The 20,779-nt window shown below is 32.7% G+C and overlaps 1 protein-coding gene across 13 annotated transcripts in view; it reads left to right on the top strand.

Moving 5' to 3' along the window:
- The window catches only part of LOC124430808 (glutamate receptor ionotropic, kainate 2), a 252,763-nt gene that overhangs the window by 231,744 nt on the left and 240 nt on the right, over positions 1-20,779 (top strand). For 8 of the 13 annotated variants that reach the window (XM_046977882.1, XM_046977880.1, XM_046977881.1 and 5 more), the window contains 11 exons: positions 1,302-1,322; positions 2,600-2,752; positions 4,013-4,234; positions 6,845-7,136; positions 7,657-7,795; positions 9,994-10,131; positions 12,464-12,662; positions 14,086-14,317; positions 15,429-15,544; positions 16,553-16,708; positions 18,528-20,779. The exon at positions 18,528-20,779 is cut by the window's right edge and continues 240 nt beyond it. In XM_046977882.1, the coding sequence (XP_046833838.1) occupies positions 1,302-1,322; positions 2,600-2,752; positions 4,013-4,234; positions 6,845-7,136; positions 7,657-7,795; positions 9,994-10,131; positions 12,464-12,662; positions 14,086-14,317; positions 15,429-15,544; positions 16,553-16,708; positions 18,528-18,581 (1,722 nt within the window). In that variant the 3' untranslated portion in view covers positions 18,582-20,779. Of the gene's footprint in view, positions 1-1,301; positions 1,323-2,599; positions 2,753-4,012; positions 4,235-6,844; positions 7,137-7,656; positions 7,796-8,217; positions 8,356-9,993; positions 10,132-12,463; positions 12,663-14,085; positions 14,318-15,428; positions 15,545-16,552; positions 16,930-18,527 lie in introns of all 13 variants that reach the window. The other 5 variants (XR_006943847.1, XM_046977885.1, XM_046977874.1 and 2 more) reach the window with 5 other exon arrangements.

The following is a 20,779-nucleotide window of genomic DNA, read 5'->3' as shown; positions in this document are numbered from 1 at the left end:
TCGTAAAATGCATTATTAAGGCACTTACTTTATTCTATTTCATTTTAATTGAATTACGTTAATAATTATCATTTGAGTTTATTTATTTATTCTTTTTGTTTTATTGCATTTGAACGAATATTTGTTTATTACATGTTCATTAATTTGAATTTTCACTTTTTGTATTTAAAATCTTTGACATTCGATTTAATTGTGATTAATAATTTTATATTAACATAGATTAAAATAAGAGAGAGAGAGAGAGAGAGAGAGAGAGAGAGAGAGAGAGAGAGAGAGAGAGAAAGGGGGACTATATATTATCTGTGCATCTTACAAATCATTGTTACAACGTAGAATTACGAATGAGATCGAATAGTATTAGTGACGCAATTATCAAGGAAATAAAAAATAAAAGAAAAGAAATGAAAGAGAGAGAGAGAGAGAGAGAGAGAGAGAGAAAGAAAGAAAAAGGGAGAGAGAGATAGTAGACACGGCCAAACTAATTATCTCGATCACATCCAACGATTCACCGATATATTGATTCAATTAAGGATGGAACTCTGGATGAGTCGTTGTTATCGACAGGCAGGAAATATAACGTGAAAATTTTTGTTACATCGTTTTGTAAGAGGACACTCTGAATGTCGAACATGCTTTTTAATTTTTATACGAATTCTCATCGGAAATAATTCAACGTGTCAATTCGAGGGAACGTTATCGTCCAACCGTCCATCAAAAACGTCTAAAGCAACCAAAGTTTTTTTTTTTTTTTCTTTTTTTGTCGACATTAATATCGTCATAATTATTAAATTTAATAAAGTTATGCTCGTTAACGTCACGGCTAACATAACTACGATGAAAAAATTAAAAACATGGATGATGAAGCTCCATTGTTTGTTGCATAATAAATCGTTCAATAATAATAATAGAGAAAAATGTCTTTTTGATTAGATCGAGAAAAATGACAAGACACTTTGAACGTTGATCTTTCAATTAAATTAATCATAGTTTTATGATATCGTGTTATCTTTTCTTTTTTTTTTGGTTCTTTTCGTTTTTATTTATTTTTTCAATTGATAAAAAGCTCGAGTAAAGTTTGACCTTGATATAGTCGGGATAATCGATTTCGATAATATCTCACGGCTATTAAATAAATATACTACGTTCATATTTATTTAATAATTTTTCACGGGAAAATTTGTGCTCTTCTTTTTTCTTTTTTTTTTTTTTTTTTTCTTTTTTTCTTTCCTTTTCTCTTTTCTCTAATGTCACTTAAATAATTGTTATTTATTTACTTTCTGTTACATGTTCGGTTACTAAAGAACAATCTGACGTGCATAAAGGTAAGAAAAGAAATAAATTTCCTCTCGATATCCATACAATCCATTGGCGTCATGTAAAGTGCTTGAATATGCATCTAATTGTTTCATTGTTAGTGAATTATTAGTGGTCTGAGCGTGTTCGATTCTGATCATCGAGCAAGTCCTCCATCCAAATAGATAGCCATGCGGGCGCCAATGCGGAAATGGATATCGAAAGTGTACGTACATACTCGTTACTCGATAACATCAAATTGCACGATACTACGATCGTACATTTCCCTTCTTCCCCGAATATTGCTTTTAAATGATCATTATTAATCGATACGATCAATTTTCCGAAGAATATAGAGGATAAAATGAAAACATAAATTGTCATTTGTTTGAAATTATTTTCTTTTTTCTCTTCTTGTTTCTTTCTTCTTTTTTTTTTTTTTCTTTTCTTGTTCTTCTCTTTCTTCGTCAAAAAGTTGTCCATCTTTCTATCTCTGAGATTAAATTCATCATTGTTATTTTATTTATTAGAAATTTTTTCAATGCTACGATTAAATTGATATACGAATATTGTTATATTGTTATAAATGCTTTTGACTTGGCAAATTAAAATTAAAATTAACGTGATAATTGATCGATCGTTAATAAACTCGTTACTACATTATCTGTAATAAATATAGTAATAATTCTTGTAAAAATTTTTTGACAAATTATTTACGTTTATATTTTCATTTGAGGAAAAACTATGGAATAGAATACGAAGTAGATCAGTCGCGTGTTTGTTAACGCGTGTTCGGATTTAGTATATCGACTTTATTTCGTAAATAGTTCTCATTCGTGTCGACGAGGGCTCGTAAAGCCATGTAAGGATATTGGCTTTCCCGAATGTTGGCTCATATATATATATATATATATATATATATATATATATATATATATATATATATATATATATATAGCCACCCAAGCAATATATACGACACGATATCGCTTTTTTACAGCAGGCACTAACATATAACGTGAGTTACGAAATATGATGAACCGGAAGTTGGAGACATCAACCAGTTGTGAAATTTCATCGGAAAGGAAAGCAGATTTATTGTGATCTCATAAAGACGAATATTTCATCTCGTGTATTTTCGTTTCTTCCTCTAGTTGTCTTTTTTTCCCCCTCTCTCTATTTTTTTTCTCTTTTTTCTTTTTTTTCTTTTTTTTCTTTTTATTTTAACCTTTATTACTTCCATTGCTCTCGCGCTTCTTTTACATTTACTTCGTAATTCGTTAATTCGTCATCTCGAATTTTTCAGACTGAAACCTCTTTGATGTACGATGCCGTACATCTTTTTGCAAAGGCATTACACGATCTGGATACTTCTCAACAAATCGACATTAAACCACTTTCCTGTGAATCAACGGACACCTGGCCCCATGGATATTCCTTAATTAATTACATGAAAATTGTAAGTACAATTGCTCCTTGACTCTGGTATATCATAAATAATTACAATTATTATCAATCGAAAGAATTATCATTATCATTTGTCATTATTCTCATTTCTTCGATGGACTTGAAAATATATTTTTAAATATTCCATCAAACAAAGAAACAAACAAACAAAAAAAAAAAAAAGAAACAATATTGTGATATAAATTATAGATACGATCGATTTCGTCGTTCATTAATTGGAAGAAACACGAAAAGGGATATTGCAGGGAATATATTTTGAAATATAATAAAATTCATTTTCTCATATTATAATTATTGATTTGCCCTATAGGTCCTCTATAATGTAATCAACCATTATGTATATACAAGGATATGCCTAATCTGACTCATTAGAGCGCGTGTATGTAGGTAATGGATGCCATGTGCATGATAACTATAGTGTGGCTTAGAGAACGTGAACACAACAACGGATCTATGCATTCTCTCTCTCTCTCTCTCTCTCTCTCTTCCTTTTCACCCTTTATCATACATCCCTACACCTTTATTCATTCTCTCTCTCTCTCTTTCTCTCTCTCTCTCTCTCTCTCTCTCTCTCTCTCTCTCTTTCTCTTTCACTGTACAACAGGAACACGGAGCGATTGTTCAACAGAACAATGGAAAGTTACTCCCGTTTAAACGAAGCCGTCGTACTCCCTTGACAAATTGTCGCTTGTGGTTTTGCACCGTTGAAACCTGTCCACTGCCTACAACGCTTATATCAGCCACACCAATTCGAAATCTACCGTTCAGTTTGATCTCATCTTCTGGTTTCTACGTTTCATGAAATTTTCTACGTAAAAATTATTTCAAGAATCTTCGAAATCGATCAAAATTAAAATTAATCATTGTAATATAATTTTATATTACGTCGAATGAAATGAAATGAAAAATTTTTTAAAGGTTTAAGTTATTATCCGAATAAAATGATATCCTTTAATATAATAAAATATGATATAAAATATTTAGAATTATTGATTGTTATATAGACTTAATGTTACTTCGTAATATTCTCGTAATCAATCAAATAATATTCGTGATTTGACGATTGTAATCAACATGCTCGATAATTAACAAATCATTATCGCTCACCATACTGTTGTGGTTTCTATCGATTACGAAGATGTCTCCCTCCTTCCTATTAACTCATTGAAATGAATTTTCATTATATATTACCTTAACATATATATTTCTTATGATGATAAAAAAAAAATAGAAAATGATCATTTGTTTGCAGGTCGAAATGACCGGTTTAACCGGTATCATTAAGTTCGATCATCAAGGATTCCGTTCGGATTTCATTCTTGATATTATTGAGCTTAATAATAAGGATGGTTTGAAAAAGATCGGTACGTGGAACAGCACAAAGGGTATAAATTTTACGAGAAGCTACGGGGACGTTTATACGCAAATCGTCGAAAATTTACAGAACAAAACCTTCATCGTGACAACGATATTGGTGAGAATTACTTTTATATTCTTCCTCTTCTTCGCTTGATTATTTCTTCTTTTCGTTTTTTTTTTCTTTTCTCTTTTTCTTTTTCTTTTTCTTTTTTTTTCTTTTTTTAATTAAGAAACAAGAAAAAATTCTACCTACATTTTTAATCTTTCTGATTAAGGAATTACATCCAATTCGTATAAATTATATTACGATTGGTAATGAAATAATAATTGATATAAATTTCATTTCAGAAAATTAATATGGCAGAATATAATGGAAAGAAACAAAAAAAAAAAACAAAAAAAAAATGTAACTTCTTAGAAAAATTAACGTCGCGAATGATTACGTACAATAAATACAAATTTCACTTTTTCATTAATAACACAAAAAGTAATTAATCCAAGGCAAACGCGAAAGCAAGTCAACCCCTTTTCTTTTCCACTCCGTCGTTCCACTTTTTCCTTCTTTTTTTTTCTTTTTTTTTTTTTTTTACCCGTACGAATGAAAGATTGAGCAAAGAGGTTGTACAGGAGGTCGACTTAATTGAAGTTTTCGCGAAGCTCTCTAGGCGCATTACTTATTCTCGCGCTAATTGCGGCGACACATAATGTACTCGCTAATGTATTAACCGTAGAGAAACTCATGGCAAAATACGGCAAGTTTTCGTGAAAGTGCAAAGCCGCAAAGTTTAGCGAGAAAATGCCTTACGGTTTATACGAAACTCGATATCATCATCATGTAATAGCATCTGTAATAAAAGCTTAAAAACATTTATCTGAGAATACGTTCGAAAGAAAGAAAGAAAGAAACGAGAAAAAAAAAGAAGAGAGAAAAAACAATAACAACAACAACGATAACAACAAAAACAATAATAAAATTCCAAAAATTTCGACGTTCCCTTTTGCGATGTGAAACATTGGAATATTTGTTTCAAATGTTGTCGTAATTCGTTTAAACTAATTGAAAGTTCAAAGAGATAAGAACGAGAATGCGATTTTCTTTGCGAACGTAATAAACTCTGGAAGCCTTCCATTGTCAGTTGTAAGCTTTTTCTCTTTCTCTCTCTTTCTCGTGTACACGTACACATATGTACTATATACACATGTAATATGTTTTTCACTCTCGAAGACGTATAACACGGTCGCGTTAGTGAACATATAAAGCGTACGATGACTCGGTTTTAACTACATTCCAGCGTTTCGTCTTTCAAAGCACGCAGCAGTAACCAAGTAAAGCTGCAAAACGAATTCCTCGGATATTTTATAGAGCACTATATATATATATATATATATATATATATATATATAAATATATAAATATACAAGATTATTCGCATAAAGAGCGTTACGAACTATTCTCATTTGTATGCCTGTCAAATTTCATTTTATATTCCTTCATAATAATCTTGTATAGGGGATCTTAATTATTCTTCCTTTCTTTCTTTAATTTTTTCTTTTTTTTTTTTTTTGTTTTTTTGTTTTCTCTTTGGTTTTTTCCCCCAAGAGAAAAAATAAATTTAATATGAAATTATAATTATATCTTAATGAAAATATATAATATAAAAATTAATATCGAATTCTTTATTAACAAAAATTTGGATTAAACTAAATTTTCTACCTCCATACGTATGTACGTTTACATATAGGAAGAGAGAGAGAGAGAGAGAGAGAGAGAGAGAGAGAGAAAAGAGAGAAGAGAGAAAAAATCCAATGTGCTCGTTTCGTGTAACTCTATGTCGATAAAATTACGGTCTTTTCTCTTTCATATTTTTTCCCCCTTTACGATTTTATGTCTCCTTTATCTGTGAAAGTTTAACACTTCTCCCTTTTAACTTTCGCATATTCGTATATTTCGACGTACGAGGAACAATTCTGAAGATAAGGAGGCATAACTAGCTTTGCTTCGAAGTTACTCGGATGTTCGTAATCTTATATCGTTCTTAGTAAATTCCTTCTCGTCGTTTTGGTTCGTAGAATTTTGCAATTTCACGCTTTACGTTAAGTTAACCGGCAACTCAATATGCTTATGATAGAAGCTAGAAACATACAGATTTACTCCTTTTACTGATACAAATCTGTATTATACTTTTTATCTTTTCTAAAAAAAAAAAAAAAAAAAAAAAAAAAAAGAAAGAAAAAAGAGAGAGAAAAAAAAAGAGACGGAAATGTTAAATAGATCGAAAGTTTTCTATTCCGTAATATATAATATTTCTATTAAATCGAATTAATTGCATGAGCATTGTTTATTCTTTATATGATTTATAAATAAGTGTCATTCGATTATAATAAACTTTTCATTTACATAATAGTAATTATTTAAGAATCAATTTGATATAATGCGTATTTATTCGTTATGAGTATAAAATATTTGACAGATTTATCGTATTATACAGACAGATAAATAAATATCAATTTATTGTAAAGAAAAAAAAGAAAAAAAAAAAAAAAAGAAAATAAGTAAGAAGAAGTAGTAGAAGAAGAAGAAAGAATATTAAAATGTTTGAATCGTAAAATTTTCACTTGTATAGTATTGCATATGTGTTTATGCAATAAAAAGAAAGAATTTAATAATCTTTCATTTATTTTAGAGAAATTCGAGTAATCGTTACGTATGCTCGTTAACCTACAGAGTGCTCCGTACTGTATGCGGAAGGATTCAAGCGAGAAGCTTAGCGGAAATGCGCAATTCGAGGGATACAGCGTCGACTTGATTTACGAGATATCGCGAATCCTCGGCTTCAATTATACCTTCAGACTAGTGCCGGATGGCCGTTACGGTTCGTACAATAAGCAGACCAAGGAATGGGATGGGATGATGAAGGAGCTTCTAGACCAAAAGGCCGACCTCGCCATCGCTGATTTAACCATTACTTACGACCGTGAACAGGCAGTTGATTTCACAATGCCTTTTATGAATTTAGGTAGGTATGATTAATCATTAACATATTCTTTTTTATTTTTCTTATTCTTCATTGTTTTAAATAAGACATAATATCAACAAGATTCCCTTTAAAATAATTCCAATATCTTTTGTCTATATTCTAATTTATTTCTATCTTTAAATATATATATATATATATATATATATATATATATATATATATATATATATATATAAATTAAATGTCTATTATTTATTCATGTTATTTTATAAATATTAGATTATTGAAGCTTTAATATTTCATTGACATAATATAAAATAATTAAATACGAATATATATATATATATATATATATATATATATATATATATATATATATATATATATATATTGAATATTACGAGATAGAAAATTCTAATTTTTTCTTGAATAGACAATTTTCTTAAACGAATCATTATTTTCTTTTTTCTCGTCTTTTTTTTTCTTCTTTTTTTCTTTTTTTGATTGACTAAAAGATTTTTCTTTAGACGAATAGTAGAAAATTCGTTTGAATTTTCAGGGATAAGCATACTTTATCGTAAGCCGATAAAGCAACCACCGAATCTCTTCTCGTTTCTCAGTCCATTAAGTCTTGACGTTTGGATCTACATGGCCACAGCTTATCTAGGAGTGTCCGTTTTGTTGTTCATTCTAGCAAGGCAAGTACAAATTCTTTGGGGGTTAAATAACTTTGATCATATCTTTACCGATAAGTAAAGATGAGAGAATGAGAGTGAGAGATAAGAAAAGTGAGAAAGAGAGAGTGAGTAATAATGATAAAGTGAAAATAAGAGAGAGAAATAGAGAGAAAGAGAGAGAGAGAGAGAGAGAGAGAGAGAGAGGGAGGGAGAGAGAGGGAAAGAGAGAGAGAAAAACATATATATATATACATTTAGATATATTATATAAGAGTCCTTTTAACGAGATGCCAATTAACGTGAGTTTAATTGGACTTTAATTGGGATCGTAAGAGTTCGAAACTCTCGTTTCTCGGAGAAATTTGTAAAACGAAATGGTCGGTCAGTGACGAGTTTAAAGAGTTGAAGCTATTTGCATCATCTCTGATGGTTGATGCGTTTAGATTCACACCGTACGAGTGGTACAATCCTCATCCGTGCAACAAAAACCCGGATCATCTGGAGAATCGTTTCAAGCTACTCAACTGCCTCTGGTTCACCATTGGATCGTTAATGCGGCAGGGTTGCGATATTCTGCCAAAGTAAGCTCTCTCATCACAGAGGTTTATGTCACCCTGTGTATGTATGTGTATATGTGGGAGTATGTTCGCGCGCGCGAATCATGTGTATGTAGGTGTTTACGTATATATCTCTATCTATCTATCTATCTATCTATCTATCTCGCAAAAGATCATTGCTTCGTAGATACTGTTTAATTGTTTCTAATATTATCAATACTTTTTCTTCGATTTGTCTTATGTTTGTTCTTTCCTTTTGTTTTGTTTTGTTTTTGTTTTTGTTTTTTTTTTTTTTTTTTTTTCCTTTACTCGACAGATTAATAAATCTATTGTCATTTTTCTCACGTTGATTTATAGTCATCGAAATTTTGCATGTAAAAATAGTATTTCAAAATATATATTACGATATGACGTTAAAAAAGTATTGATCTCTCGTTTCTCCTTCTGCAAAATCATTTACATCATTTACAAATTTTAAATCGCATTATCATCCGATTTCAAAGGATACAGAAAAAGAGAGAAAGAGAGACAGACAGACAGATAAACAGACAGAAGAATGAAATTAGTCTCTCTCTCTCTCTATCTCTCTCTCTCTCTCTCTCTTTTTCTCTCTCTTTCTCTCTTTCTCTTTTTTTTTATGTATACTTTAGAATATGACATCGTAAAGCGAAAGACAAAAATTTTTTTATGGGAACAGACACGGTTCCTTATATTTTTTAGCTTCGTCGAAAAGTTCTCAAGAGTTTGGCTGGTTGTACGAATCGTTGGGAGAAAGGGGGTTGGATAGGGTGGAAGTTTGATCAGTTTTAAAAAAGTTTATATAGATTCCTATTCACATTTTCCATGTGTACGAAGAACTTGTTCCTCTTTCTATTCGAACTTTTCTAACTTCCATAGAATTCATATTTTTCGTCATCGTATACGTATATATGTGCATCGTACGTACATCAATTACTCGCGAGAGATCACGCGTCTTTTTATTTAAATTCTTTTACATTACGATTTCTTCTTTTATGTTTTTTTCTTTTCTTTTTCTCTTTTCTTTTTTCTTTGTTTCTTGCGCGAAGAAAATTTCCAGATCAATAAAAAGAAAAGAAAAGAAGAAAAAAAAAAAAAAAAAAGAAGAGAAAAAGGTAGCAGAAAAGAAAAAAAAAGAAAAAAAAAACAAGAATAAATAAAATTGAACGAATAACAAACGATGACCGTAAAGATATCCCTTCATACACGTAAGTAAAGGGAAAAATTCAGAAAGGAGCTTAATCTATCAGAAATAAAATTAGGATAGGGAACTTCTTTCGTCGGAGTAATTAGGAAACCGATGATAAAGAGAAAATCCAAGAGAAAATTAATGGTATTATTGTGAGTGATCGAGGACAAACACTATATTCGTCGAAATAATTATGTGATAGAAGGAAAAAGAGAAGGCTGAAGAATGAAAGAGAAAGTGTATCTGTCTGCTGTGTGCGTGTGCGTGCGTGCGTGCGTGTTTGTGTGTGTGTGAGAGAGAGAGAGAGAGAGAGAGAGAGAGAGAGGGAGAGAGAACGAATAAGGAAAAGAAAAGAAAAGAAAAAAAAAAAAAGAAAAATAAACAAAAACAGATCATTAGAAAAAAAGATTCCATCGATCTAATCCCGTCCCTTTTTTCCTTTCACGTGTCCGCAGGTTCAGCCCCTACGAGTGGGAGAATCCCCATCCGTGCAACGGGCAGTCCGAGGTCCTCGAGAATGAGTTCACCCTGATGAACTCGCTCTGGTTCACCATAGGCTCGCTCATGCAGCAAGGCTCTGATATAGCGCCGAAGTAAGTTAACGAAGAGGCACGGAGGAAGATGATCTTTTTTTTATTTTCATGAAAAAAGGAGTTCGTCGAAAACGATCGATAGAGGCGGGCTCGATCGAGGGACAAGATTTTCTTTTTCTTGTCTTTTTTTTTTCTTTTTTTTCTTTTTTTTTTTGTAATAAATTCTAAAAAGCATCCAAGCTTTTATCCCGTTTGTCGTTTTCCGTATTATTTTTTTTTTTTTTAGATATGTTCTAATATCGAACGCGATAGTGTGTATGCTATATCGTAGGCTTGCTGCAACAGATTGCCTATATTAAACGCGATCATTAAGTGCTTTTGCTAATGCTTCAATCTGCCGTTTCTCTCGTTCAGTTTAGCCGCTATCTATCTGTCAATCAATTAATCATTCTCATTAAGATCGATCATATATTTCAACAACGAAAAATTAAGATGGATGATATCCTACATCCTTGTTTTCTGTATTTTTTTCTTTTTTTTTTTTTTTCTTTTTTTTTTTCTTTTCAAATCTGTTATCTATCTATTAAACGTAAGATCGGTAGACCGAATTCTTGAGGATACTGGAAGAAAGTAGACCAACACTTTTCACTTTTCACGTTGAAATTATTCAGTATTCCTAAGTGTGTACCTTCTTGTCGGAACTGCTAGACCCTCGCTTACATAATAGACGTACTTTCACATTTTACTTCTACTTTGTTTGGCAAAAGAAAAAAAATAGGGAAGAAAGAGAGAGAGAGAGACAAAAAGAGAAAATGTGTGTGTATGTATGTGTGTGTATATGTGTGAGACAGACAGGGAGAGAGAGAGAGAGAGAGAGGGGTGGGGGGAACAAATGAAAGAATTTGAACGTGAAAATATAACGACCGTGAAAAAAATATAGGAAACATGTTAATTTGATTTCCATGCAAAGTGAATCCTGTTCTTCCAGTAACTGAGTTTTCGAGAATGTATCTGCGTGTGTATGTGTCTGTGTGCGTGTGCGTATGTGTATGTAAGTTAGGGAAAGAGAGAGAGAGAGAACGAGAGAGAGGGAGAGAAAGGGAAAGAGAAAGAGAAAGAAATTAAATCCTATTTATTATCGTCCTGTTGTCCGTTCAGAAACCAAAATCGAGAGACGAGGGGACCAATCAGAGAACGCCGACAGAAAATTGGCATGTGCATGCAAACGACTAAGAGTTAAGGTACCCAGGTATGGAATACCCATTAAAGGATGAAAAAATGACAATTGAAGAAAGGGATGATATACATATATATATATATAGGCACGTGCGTAAAAGGAAAGATTTAATAATATTCAATAATCACAGTTCACAATTCACGTATCTCACATTTAAGAATCAATTAGTCAATAAATGATAATGAATATTAATATTAACGATCATGGTAGTAATTCGTTCGCCTCATTTATTATTGTCTCGCACTCTAACCTTGGTACCTTAAATTCATCTGAACCTTATTCATTCGTTTGAAATAGAAAAAAAAAAAGAAAAAAAAAAAAAAAAGAAAAAGGAAAAGAGAAGAAAGAGAAAGATAAAAAGGAATGAAAACAAAAATGGAAAATTACCATTTTCCAACGGAATGCTGTGTACGTTAGTAGATAGAGAAAGCACGGGGAATGTTGAGAATGAAAGAAAAAAAGGATAAAGAAAAACGAAAAAAGTGTTCGATTTTTCGTTTGGTTTAGTCTGTAAAGCTCGTAGATGGAAAATCATTTATGCATGAAATGTACCACGTGATATGTAATAACGTATGCATCGATAAGAGTTTGCTTTTTTTTGTAGACGTATCTATATATTTATAAACCTATAGAAAAATTAAATAGAGAGAGCGAGAGAGAGAGAGAGAGAGAGAGAGAAAAATCTTTCTTTTTTTTATTTATTTGAATATTTATGAAGCTTCTCTTTTTTTTTTTGCGTGCCAATGTTTTCGGAAAAAAATATCGACAAGGAAGAAAAATAATAGTGGAAGAAGGAGAAAAAGAACGTCGGCACTGAGATAACGATAGTTTACATAGAAAAAAGAAAAGAGAGAGAGAGAGAGAGAGAGAGAGAGAGAGAGGAAAAAAAAAGTACGAATTTTATAGGGCCGATATAGCGTTTATCGATACGCAACTCTTTCGCATGTAAATTTTTAAAAGAGAAGACACGCACGAACGTTTTTTATATCCATCCTTCCCATTTTCATACACACACATACACACACACATACACACACAGAAAGGCAGACACGTACACACATATGTATATATGTACATATACTTGTACCCGATTACATGAAGTCAGCAACCCTTGTCGTAAAGTTTCCCGATACTCTGTTGAATTTTTATTCGCAGGGCTGTATCAACACGTATGGTAGCCGGTATGTGGTGGTTCTTCACGCTTATCATGATATCGTCGTACACAGCAAATCTCGCTGCATTTCTTACCGTCGAGAGAATGGATTCGCCGATCGAGAGCGCCGAAGATCTCGCGAAACAAACGAAAATAAAATATGGCGCCTTGAAGGGCGGCAGCACAGCCGCCTTTTTCCGGGTAAGTTATTAAAACTAAAAGAGGAAAAGAAAAAGAAAAAGAAACAAAAAAAAAAAAAAAGAAAAAAAAAGGAAAAAAAGAACGAAAAGAAAAAAGGAAACAATAAAAAAGGATCTTGAGAATTTTTCATTCTTCGTCCTTTCCAACCACGTAGCCGACATATTCTTTTGCTTTTCACGTTTCTCGTTAACTAAACGACGAACGTCGACGCATTCGAGCGTAATCCAATTAATTGGCAGTCTCGAAGGGAAAGGCTCGATTGAAATTCCATGAGAATCGTTATCGCTGGATGATTAAACGCTCGAGATAGAAAGAGAGACCGATCGGAAATACGTTACGAACGAATTCTTTCTTTTGTGACGAATCGAAATCGTAATAAAAGAAAAAAAAAAAGAAAGAGAGAGAAGGAGAGAGAGAGAGAGAGAGAGAGAGAGAGAGAAAAGAAAGAAGAAAAAAAAAGGAAGAAAAAAGAATGAATTAGAAAATCGTATGATCAGTGAATGAATTGAAACAGTGAGAAAAAGGTGTATTTCGTATCTGGGATAATTTTCAATTACGTGAATACTTTGAAAAAGAAAAGAGAAAGAGAGAGAGAGAGAGAGAGAGAGAGAGAGAGAGAGAGAGAGAGAGAGAGTAATTATAAAGTAACCTAATTGTAAGTAAAATATATATTTTTTTTTTTTTACGAAGTTATCTTGTTTATAATACATTAAGTATAATGATTTAATATTAATATGTTTATAACATTTAAGGATAAGGATACATGATTTAATTTTAATTAAATGTTACGGACAAATTGATTACTTAACGAAGAAAAAAAATAGGAAGAAAAGTTATGTTTCATTTCTCTCTCTCTCTCTCTCTCTCTCTTTCTCTTTGTTTTTTCTTTTTTTTTTTTTTTATTTGGAAAATGATCGAAAAATGCAAACATAATCTCTTTTTCAATCATTAACTTAAATATCGATCGTAAGCTCATAATTATATTATTTGAATGTAAAGTACTTATTTTTTTTTTTTTTAAATATTTATTATCCATCGGATTTATTCTTGTACGTGATGCATTAATATCTAAAAACAAAAAAAAAAAAAAAAAAAAAGAAGAAGAAAAAGAAAATAAATAAAACAAAAAGGAAACGATCCTTTGAATAAAACATAAGAATAGAAATTCGAAGTTCTCAATCGAGGATTCAAAATTCTTCAAAAATTGTACAGGGATCATTCTGAAATATATCAGAGCACGTATCAATGATAAGTAGATAGAATAGAATAGAGAAAAATCGTAAAGTGTAATCTTTCTTGATTGAAACGAAAATCACATCGAACGAAATGATATCGATCAATTTATCGATTTATTACGATAGCTTAGCAGTAACATAGGGACATATATCTGTATACGTGCTAAATCATCGAATTCCATCGGCAGGATTCCAATTTCTCGACGTATCAGCGCATGTGGTCCTTCATGGATTCGGCGAAGCCGACGGTATTTACATCGAGCAACGTCGAGGGCGTAGATCGAGTGATCAAGGGAAAGGGAAGCTACGCATTCCTAATGGAATCCACTTCCATTGAATACGTAATCGAGAGGAACTGCGACCTAACTCAAGTCGGCGGTCTCTTGGACTCGAAAGGATATGGCATAGCCATGCCACCAAGTAAGTGTTAAGTTACTAGCACGGGAAATAGTTCGCATACATTTTAACGAGTCGACGCGAGCAAACAGGTGTGCTCGTCGTTTCCTCAGATGCAAAACAGAGAGCGAGAGAGAGAGAGAGAGAGAGAGAGAGAGAGAATGGGATAGACTAGAACTTATCTAATTCTGCCAAGAAATCAGTCTAACATAAATACTTCCTTTTCTCGTGTTATTCTATTTAAACGTCCTTAACAGAGATTCAATTAAATTTCTTTTTCTTTAAAAAGAGAAAAAAGAATTAAAGAAAAAAAAAAAAAAAAAAAAAAAAAAAACCAATAAATAAATAAGACGAAAAAAAAAGAAAGAAAAAAAAAACACAGGAAGAAAGGAAAAAAAGCACGATCTAGAAGTAAAAAAGGGATAAATAAAAAGTTTGAAGAAATATGAAGTGATAATTGGATAAAGTTAATTAGATAATGTTGCTGCGCGTTTAGAAAGTGAGACGCGGCGACGTTTATCATTAAACGCAAAGTCGACAATAATGACATTGCAAAACTGATAGGCGTAAAATTCTCTCATATTGGGTGGAGTACAAAAAGAGAAAGAGAGAGAGAGAGAGAGAGAGACTGAGGATGTAAGGAGTTAAACCAGAACTCAGTAGTTTTACTATACGACGTTACGACGAAATTACATTCCTCCGGCATCTTTGTTACGCAAGAACCTACTACGAAATAGTATAGTAACAACGACCGTGATAATGGTAACGATCCTAACGGTGGATGTTTATCGAAGCATAGCTAGCACAAGCGCGAAACGCGAAACGCGAAATGTTCGTACAGCTTAGCTCAGGGAACGATAAACTGCTACGAGGACGAAGGAAGCGCGGCACTTTCTGAAACTTTTGTCTTCGTACTATGCGATAAAAGGCGAGTACATATACATATATATATATATATAGAGAGAGAGAGAGAGAGAGAGAGAGAGAGAGAGAGAGAAAGAGAGACAGAGAGAGAAAGAGAGAGTGGTATAGTAGAGAGTTCAGGGTTGTTCAGGGTTCTTCGAAAGAGGGGGTGGAAGGGGACCTTCGAGGCTTTGAAACGAGTGAATTCTTTAAAACGACCTTGGAACTTCAGATTCGCCGTACAGGACTGCTATAAGCGGAGCCATACTGAAACTTCAAGAAGAAGGGAAGCTGCACTTACTGAAGACTCGATGGTGGAAGGAAAAACGAGGAGGTGGATCCTGCAGGGTGAGAGAGATACATATATATGCGCATATATATATATATATATACATATGTACTTGTATATATACTTGTATATATACGAGTATAGTTTTAAAGAAAAAGGGAGAGGGTGTGTATGTATGAGAGACAGAGACAGAGAGAGAGAGAGAGAGAGAGAATTTCCTTGCTTCCTCTCTTATTTTCATGGAAAACCATTTTCTACACTAATACAGCCAATAAGGCACATAAGCAAACTTCTTACTCGCGATACTTCCGCTCCTTATCTAGTCATCTTTGTTCCTCCAATGTTATTTATCCTTCTCTCTTTCTCTCTCTCTCTCTCTCTCTCTTTATCTTTCATTCTCTTTTTCTTTCATATCCTTTAGTTTCTAAGACGTTGTAAGAGAAAAAGAGATTACATTATAAACTTGTCAAGTCGTCTTTTACTTATACTTCTAATCTCCTTTCTCTCATTATAGATCGCGGTTTCTCGATCTTTATGAAATTTCTTTAATCTTCTTAAAAATCATTCACAATATGACAGATGATCCATTAACGGTTTTATCCATTTCATTCGGATAAAATTAATCGGATTATTTATTTCATTTCAATAGAAAATCATTGACGTAAATTAATTAATTCGATTTTTATTCATTTCAATCTAGAAATTAATAATTCAGAAACATTGAATAATAAATTTGTTAAATATTAAATATTATAATGGAAAATATTAAACATTGTATGTTAAACAATAAAAGTCAAACATTGATTTAATATAAAATATTGATAAATATTAATCGTAAAAATTAGAAAAATATTGAAAAACTCGTGTGATCATTTTATATTTGTAACCTATTTTACATTGGTACATTTTGTAAAATATAATACTACGAAAGAATTATCGATATTCGAAAAGAGACAGACAGACAAACAGACAAACAGACAAACAGACAGACAGAGACAGAGAGAGAGAGAGAGAGAGAGAGAGAGAGAGAGATGAAAAAAAAAAGAACAAAACGATGATTCTTTTAGGACGACACGTCAAAGAGCAGTTCAGCAGCAAACGAGTTGGGTCTGGCGAATGTTGGTGGCGTATTCGTTGTACTGATGGGTGGCATGGGCGTTGCCTGTGTAATAGCTGTATGCGAGTTCGTCTGGAAGAGCAGGAAGGTCGCGATCGAGGAACGGGTGAGTGTCGTCAGATAGCACGTGGAGGAGGGCGCGATCGCGCCGGAAGTCAACTCTGCAAACACGCATCTCGATCCGGACGCGATCTATCCCGACATACCACGCGAATACATCAGTTGATGTTCGCACGATGGTGGAGTTTCTCTTTAATGGTCCCGGTGCAACTACAAGACTACTCGGGTCTGATCAGTAACCGGCTGTCGTCATAATTTCTTTCAAGAGTAAGAGTAAGAGAGAAAGAGAAAGAGAGAGAGAGAGAGAGTGAGAGAGAGAGAGAGAGAGAGAAAGAGAGAGTAAGAGAGAGAGAGAGAGAGAGAGAGAGAGAGAGAGAGAAAGAGGAACGTGGTTATTCGATCGATAAAACAATGGACCGTGATTCAAATTTTAGAAAGAGAGGGAAAGAAAGAAAGGGAGAGAGAGAGGCTGCGAAATGGTTCATAATTTTATTTCCTTTTTTTCTTTTTCTTTTTCCTTTTTTGTCTTTCTTTTTTTTCTTTTTTTTTCTTCTTTTTTTTTCTCTTTTTTTTCTTTTCTTTTTTCTTTTTTCTTTTTTTTTTTTTTTTTTTTTTTTTCTTAGTAACATGCGCAGTATAGTATAACCATGTATAATTATGAATGTGAGCTTGAACGTCACCTTATACACGTCTGTAAGAATAATGCCTATTATTAGGGGCTAGACGTTCTCACTTAATTCAATATTCTACCGCTGGATGGCACAACAATCTGTCGTTGATATTACACAATGTAGATCGTCTATAGAGATTTCTTATAGATGAGTATCTTGATCGATCATTGACATTATCCATTGAAGATTGAAACTTTTTTTGATTACTTAATAATCCTTAATAAATAATAATTAATCCTTAATTTGTCAATATTTGTTGAATTTCAATTTGACGAATTCCAATGTATAGAATTTAACCAAGTATTTTCTATACGTGAAATTGTATTTAATTGTGGTTTTGAAAGTTTAATGAAACTTTAGATCACAATACCATATTATTCGTAATATAATAAAAGCGTTTTGATGGAAACACGCACAGTCAAAGACTAGAATAGAATTAACAGCGTACAGATACAAAAGGGCTAACTTAGGGATACATGAACTCGAATGAAAACTCATGGAGGAATCGTGGACTTGCATCGCACGTCTATTATATGGATACGGACCAGTCACTGTTTGCGTAGATTCGAGTGGTAAGCAAACAGGCAACTATTTGAGAGCCCGTCCACAAATACGGATATGCAGCTTTGCATCGGTGACCCTGTGCATCCTCAAGAGCAAACAATTCCACGAGTCAACAAACGTAGAGTATTGCTGTGCCCTATCCAGTTTGGTGTCTGGGACCTTCTCTTCGTGAACCTATGAGGAATTTTAGTCCTTTCCAAAAGCTGCGGACGTTAATCGGCTTTCTATGTTATTCGTACTAGAAAGGAAACAGTACTAACGTCCGATATATATATATATATATATATGCTCTATCGCGTTCGTGATTATTTTTGTGAGGACATTTTCTAAAGGACAAAAAGTATAACATTCATTTTCATTATAGTTAAATTAAAGGACAGATATATATATATATATATATATATATATATATATATATATATAATCGGATTTTATTAAAATTTTTCAAAGTTATTAGAACTTTAAATATCGCGATATATGGATTTAGATGAAAGAGATGATAGATCTCTAACACTTTTCGTGCCTTTCTCTCTGTCTCGTTAGCCCTGAAATAAAATTGGAGTATAATTGTGGTGAACTATTAAAGTGACACTATTGTTCTTACACGGGCATTTTGGTGTTCTGTTTTAGAAGCAGAAATCATCGGGGAAACCGATCTGCGAAGGTTTTACTGATCTGCACTAGCGAGCAATACTATTCGCCACGCTTCAAAAACAGATTCCTAAGCCCGAGCCGGTACAACTAAGTGTATCTGACCCGAGTTCTATGGACCTAAGGAAGAACTCCATCATGAGTGACCGAGAATCGTGTATAAACTGCATACCAATCGAAGAAACGAAATAATCGAGAGAAGAAGCAAGCAGCCTCGACCTTTCCAATTTTTCAATAACGAAATCTCTTACATTTTTAATATTTAATAATATCGATGGCCTTCAAAATTGATCGTCTCTTCGTTCGAAAGCGATCGAAAAGTAAAAGGAAAAAAAAAAAGAAAGAAAAAAGAAAAAAGTAAGATTAAAGAAAAAGAAAAAAAAAAAAAAAGAAAAAAAAAAGAAAATTAGAAAGTCTCGATTTCTTGCTATATCTCTCGACGATTAAAATTTTTATCTCTTCGATCATCTATCGCAAAAAGTTTTCGTTTGAAACTTTCGAAACTCTCGAAACTTTCAGTCTAAAGTTGAAAGTTCATCGTGCCAATTTTCGAGGGTAAACGTTCGAACGATGGTCTATAATCTAACTTGTTCTTAAGAGAGAATATAATATTAAAAAGAATAAAAAAGAAAGGAACAAAAAAAAAAAAAAAAAGAAAAGAAAAGAGAGGGAAAAAATTGATTCGTAGAAAGAGCAAAAAAAAAAGAAAAATAAATTAATTAATTAATTAATAATAGTAATAATAATAATAATAATAATAATAATAATAATAGTAATAATAATAATAATAGTAATAATAATAATAATAATAGAAAAGAAAACTCTTAATTAATGAAGTTCGAACGATGAACAATCGATTTCAAATTCAATCTCTCGAAATTCTTCTCGAAACCTTTTCCAGCTTCGTGGCCAACAGAATTGACACCTTTTTGAGGCTAGCCGACGACAAATCGTTTTCCCACTGGTCAAACAAGCGCGTGCGCGTGCGCTTGCACATATACGTGTGCGCGTGTGTACATGTATGTACGTATGTACGTATGTATGTATGTATGTATGTATGTATGTATGTATGTATGTATGTGTGTATGTGTGTATGACAGGCCATTGTCGAGGGGAAAAGCAAATAGTTGTACTTTCGAGCTTGACCTCGAAAGGGTTAATCGAGTGGAGGGACGCATCGTTGGCAAACAGGCTGGCGAAGTCGAGTCTCAGTTGATTCTTCGAAACTGAACTCAAAATTGGAAAGGTCAATTGCGTTTGCGTCTCACTCATATATACGCACGTAAATACACACATCGCTCATATCACAAAAACAATGAAACAAACAAAGAAACAAACAAACAAGCAAATAAACAAGCAAGCAAACAATAAATAAATAAAAAATTCAAACGAAACGAAATGAAATAGAAACATTTAGAAATTACATAATATAATAAACGAGTCAAAGAGTCAAAGACTATGAATGAAAACCTCGCAGTGCTCGCGAGTCGAGAAAAAGTCTGCCAATTGCGATCGATAAAAAATAACGTTTTCTTCTTAAGGTAAAAATGAATAAAAAAGAAAAAAAAAAAAGGGAAAAAGAAAAAAAAAATAATAATAATAATTACAACACAAATGTCCAAAGAAAAAAAAAAAAAAAAAAAAAAAAAAAAGAAAAAAAAGGAAAAAAAGAAAGAACGAACACGATGATCCAGGATATCAGGGCAAAGCAGAAAAAAGGAAAGGAAAGAAATGAGTAGAAAAGAAAAGAAAAGAAAAGAAAAGAATAGAATAGAATAGGGAAGAAAAGAAAAGGAGAGAGAGAGAGAGAGAGAGAGAGAGCATTGTCTGTCGCGCAAAGAATTCTTTTTTTTTTCGATTTTTCTTTTCCTATTTATTTATTTTTTTTTTCTTCTAGCAAGATGTAGAATGGGACCCGTGGGGGCGGGGGCAGGATTAGGGATGATTGGGACGGGAAGGGCGCGAGTATAAGTAATTAAGGAACAATCACGATTTTATACCAATTAGATAGTAAATGTATAGCGTCAGATAACGAAGCGTTTTATTGTAAATAAATTGTAACATTATAACGGGCCTATTGCTGTAATTCGTGGGGGAGTCCGTCCGCTTCTCGTGTGAGTGAGGATGGGTGGATTAGGACGGCAGCGGGATGGATGGGTGAGGGAGGGGGTGGGGCGAGTTGAGAAAAGTTTAAAGAATAAAAGAGAGTATAGTCGAAATTTTCGAAAATT

The sequence above is a fragment of the Vespa crabro genome, chromosome 19 (assembly GCF_910589235.1).
Source record: "Vespa crabro chromosome 19, iyVesCrab1.2, whole genome shotgun sequence".
NCBI lineage: Eukaryota > Metazoa > Arthropoda > Insecta > Hymenoptera > Vespidae > Vespa > Vespa crabro.
Note: the sequence above shows the minus strand (reverse complement) of the source record. Positions and strands in the feature narration are given on the sequence as shown.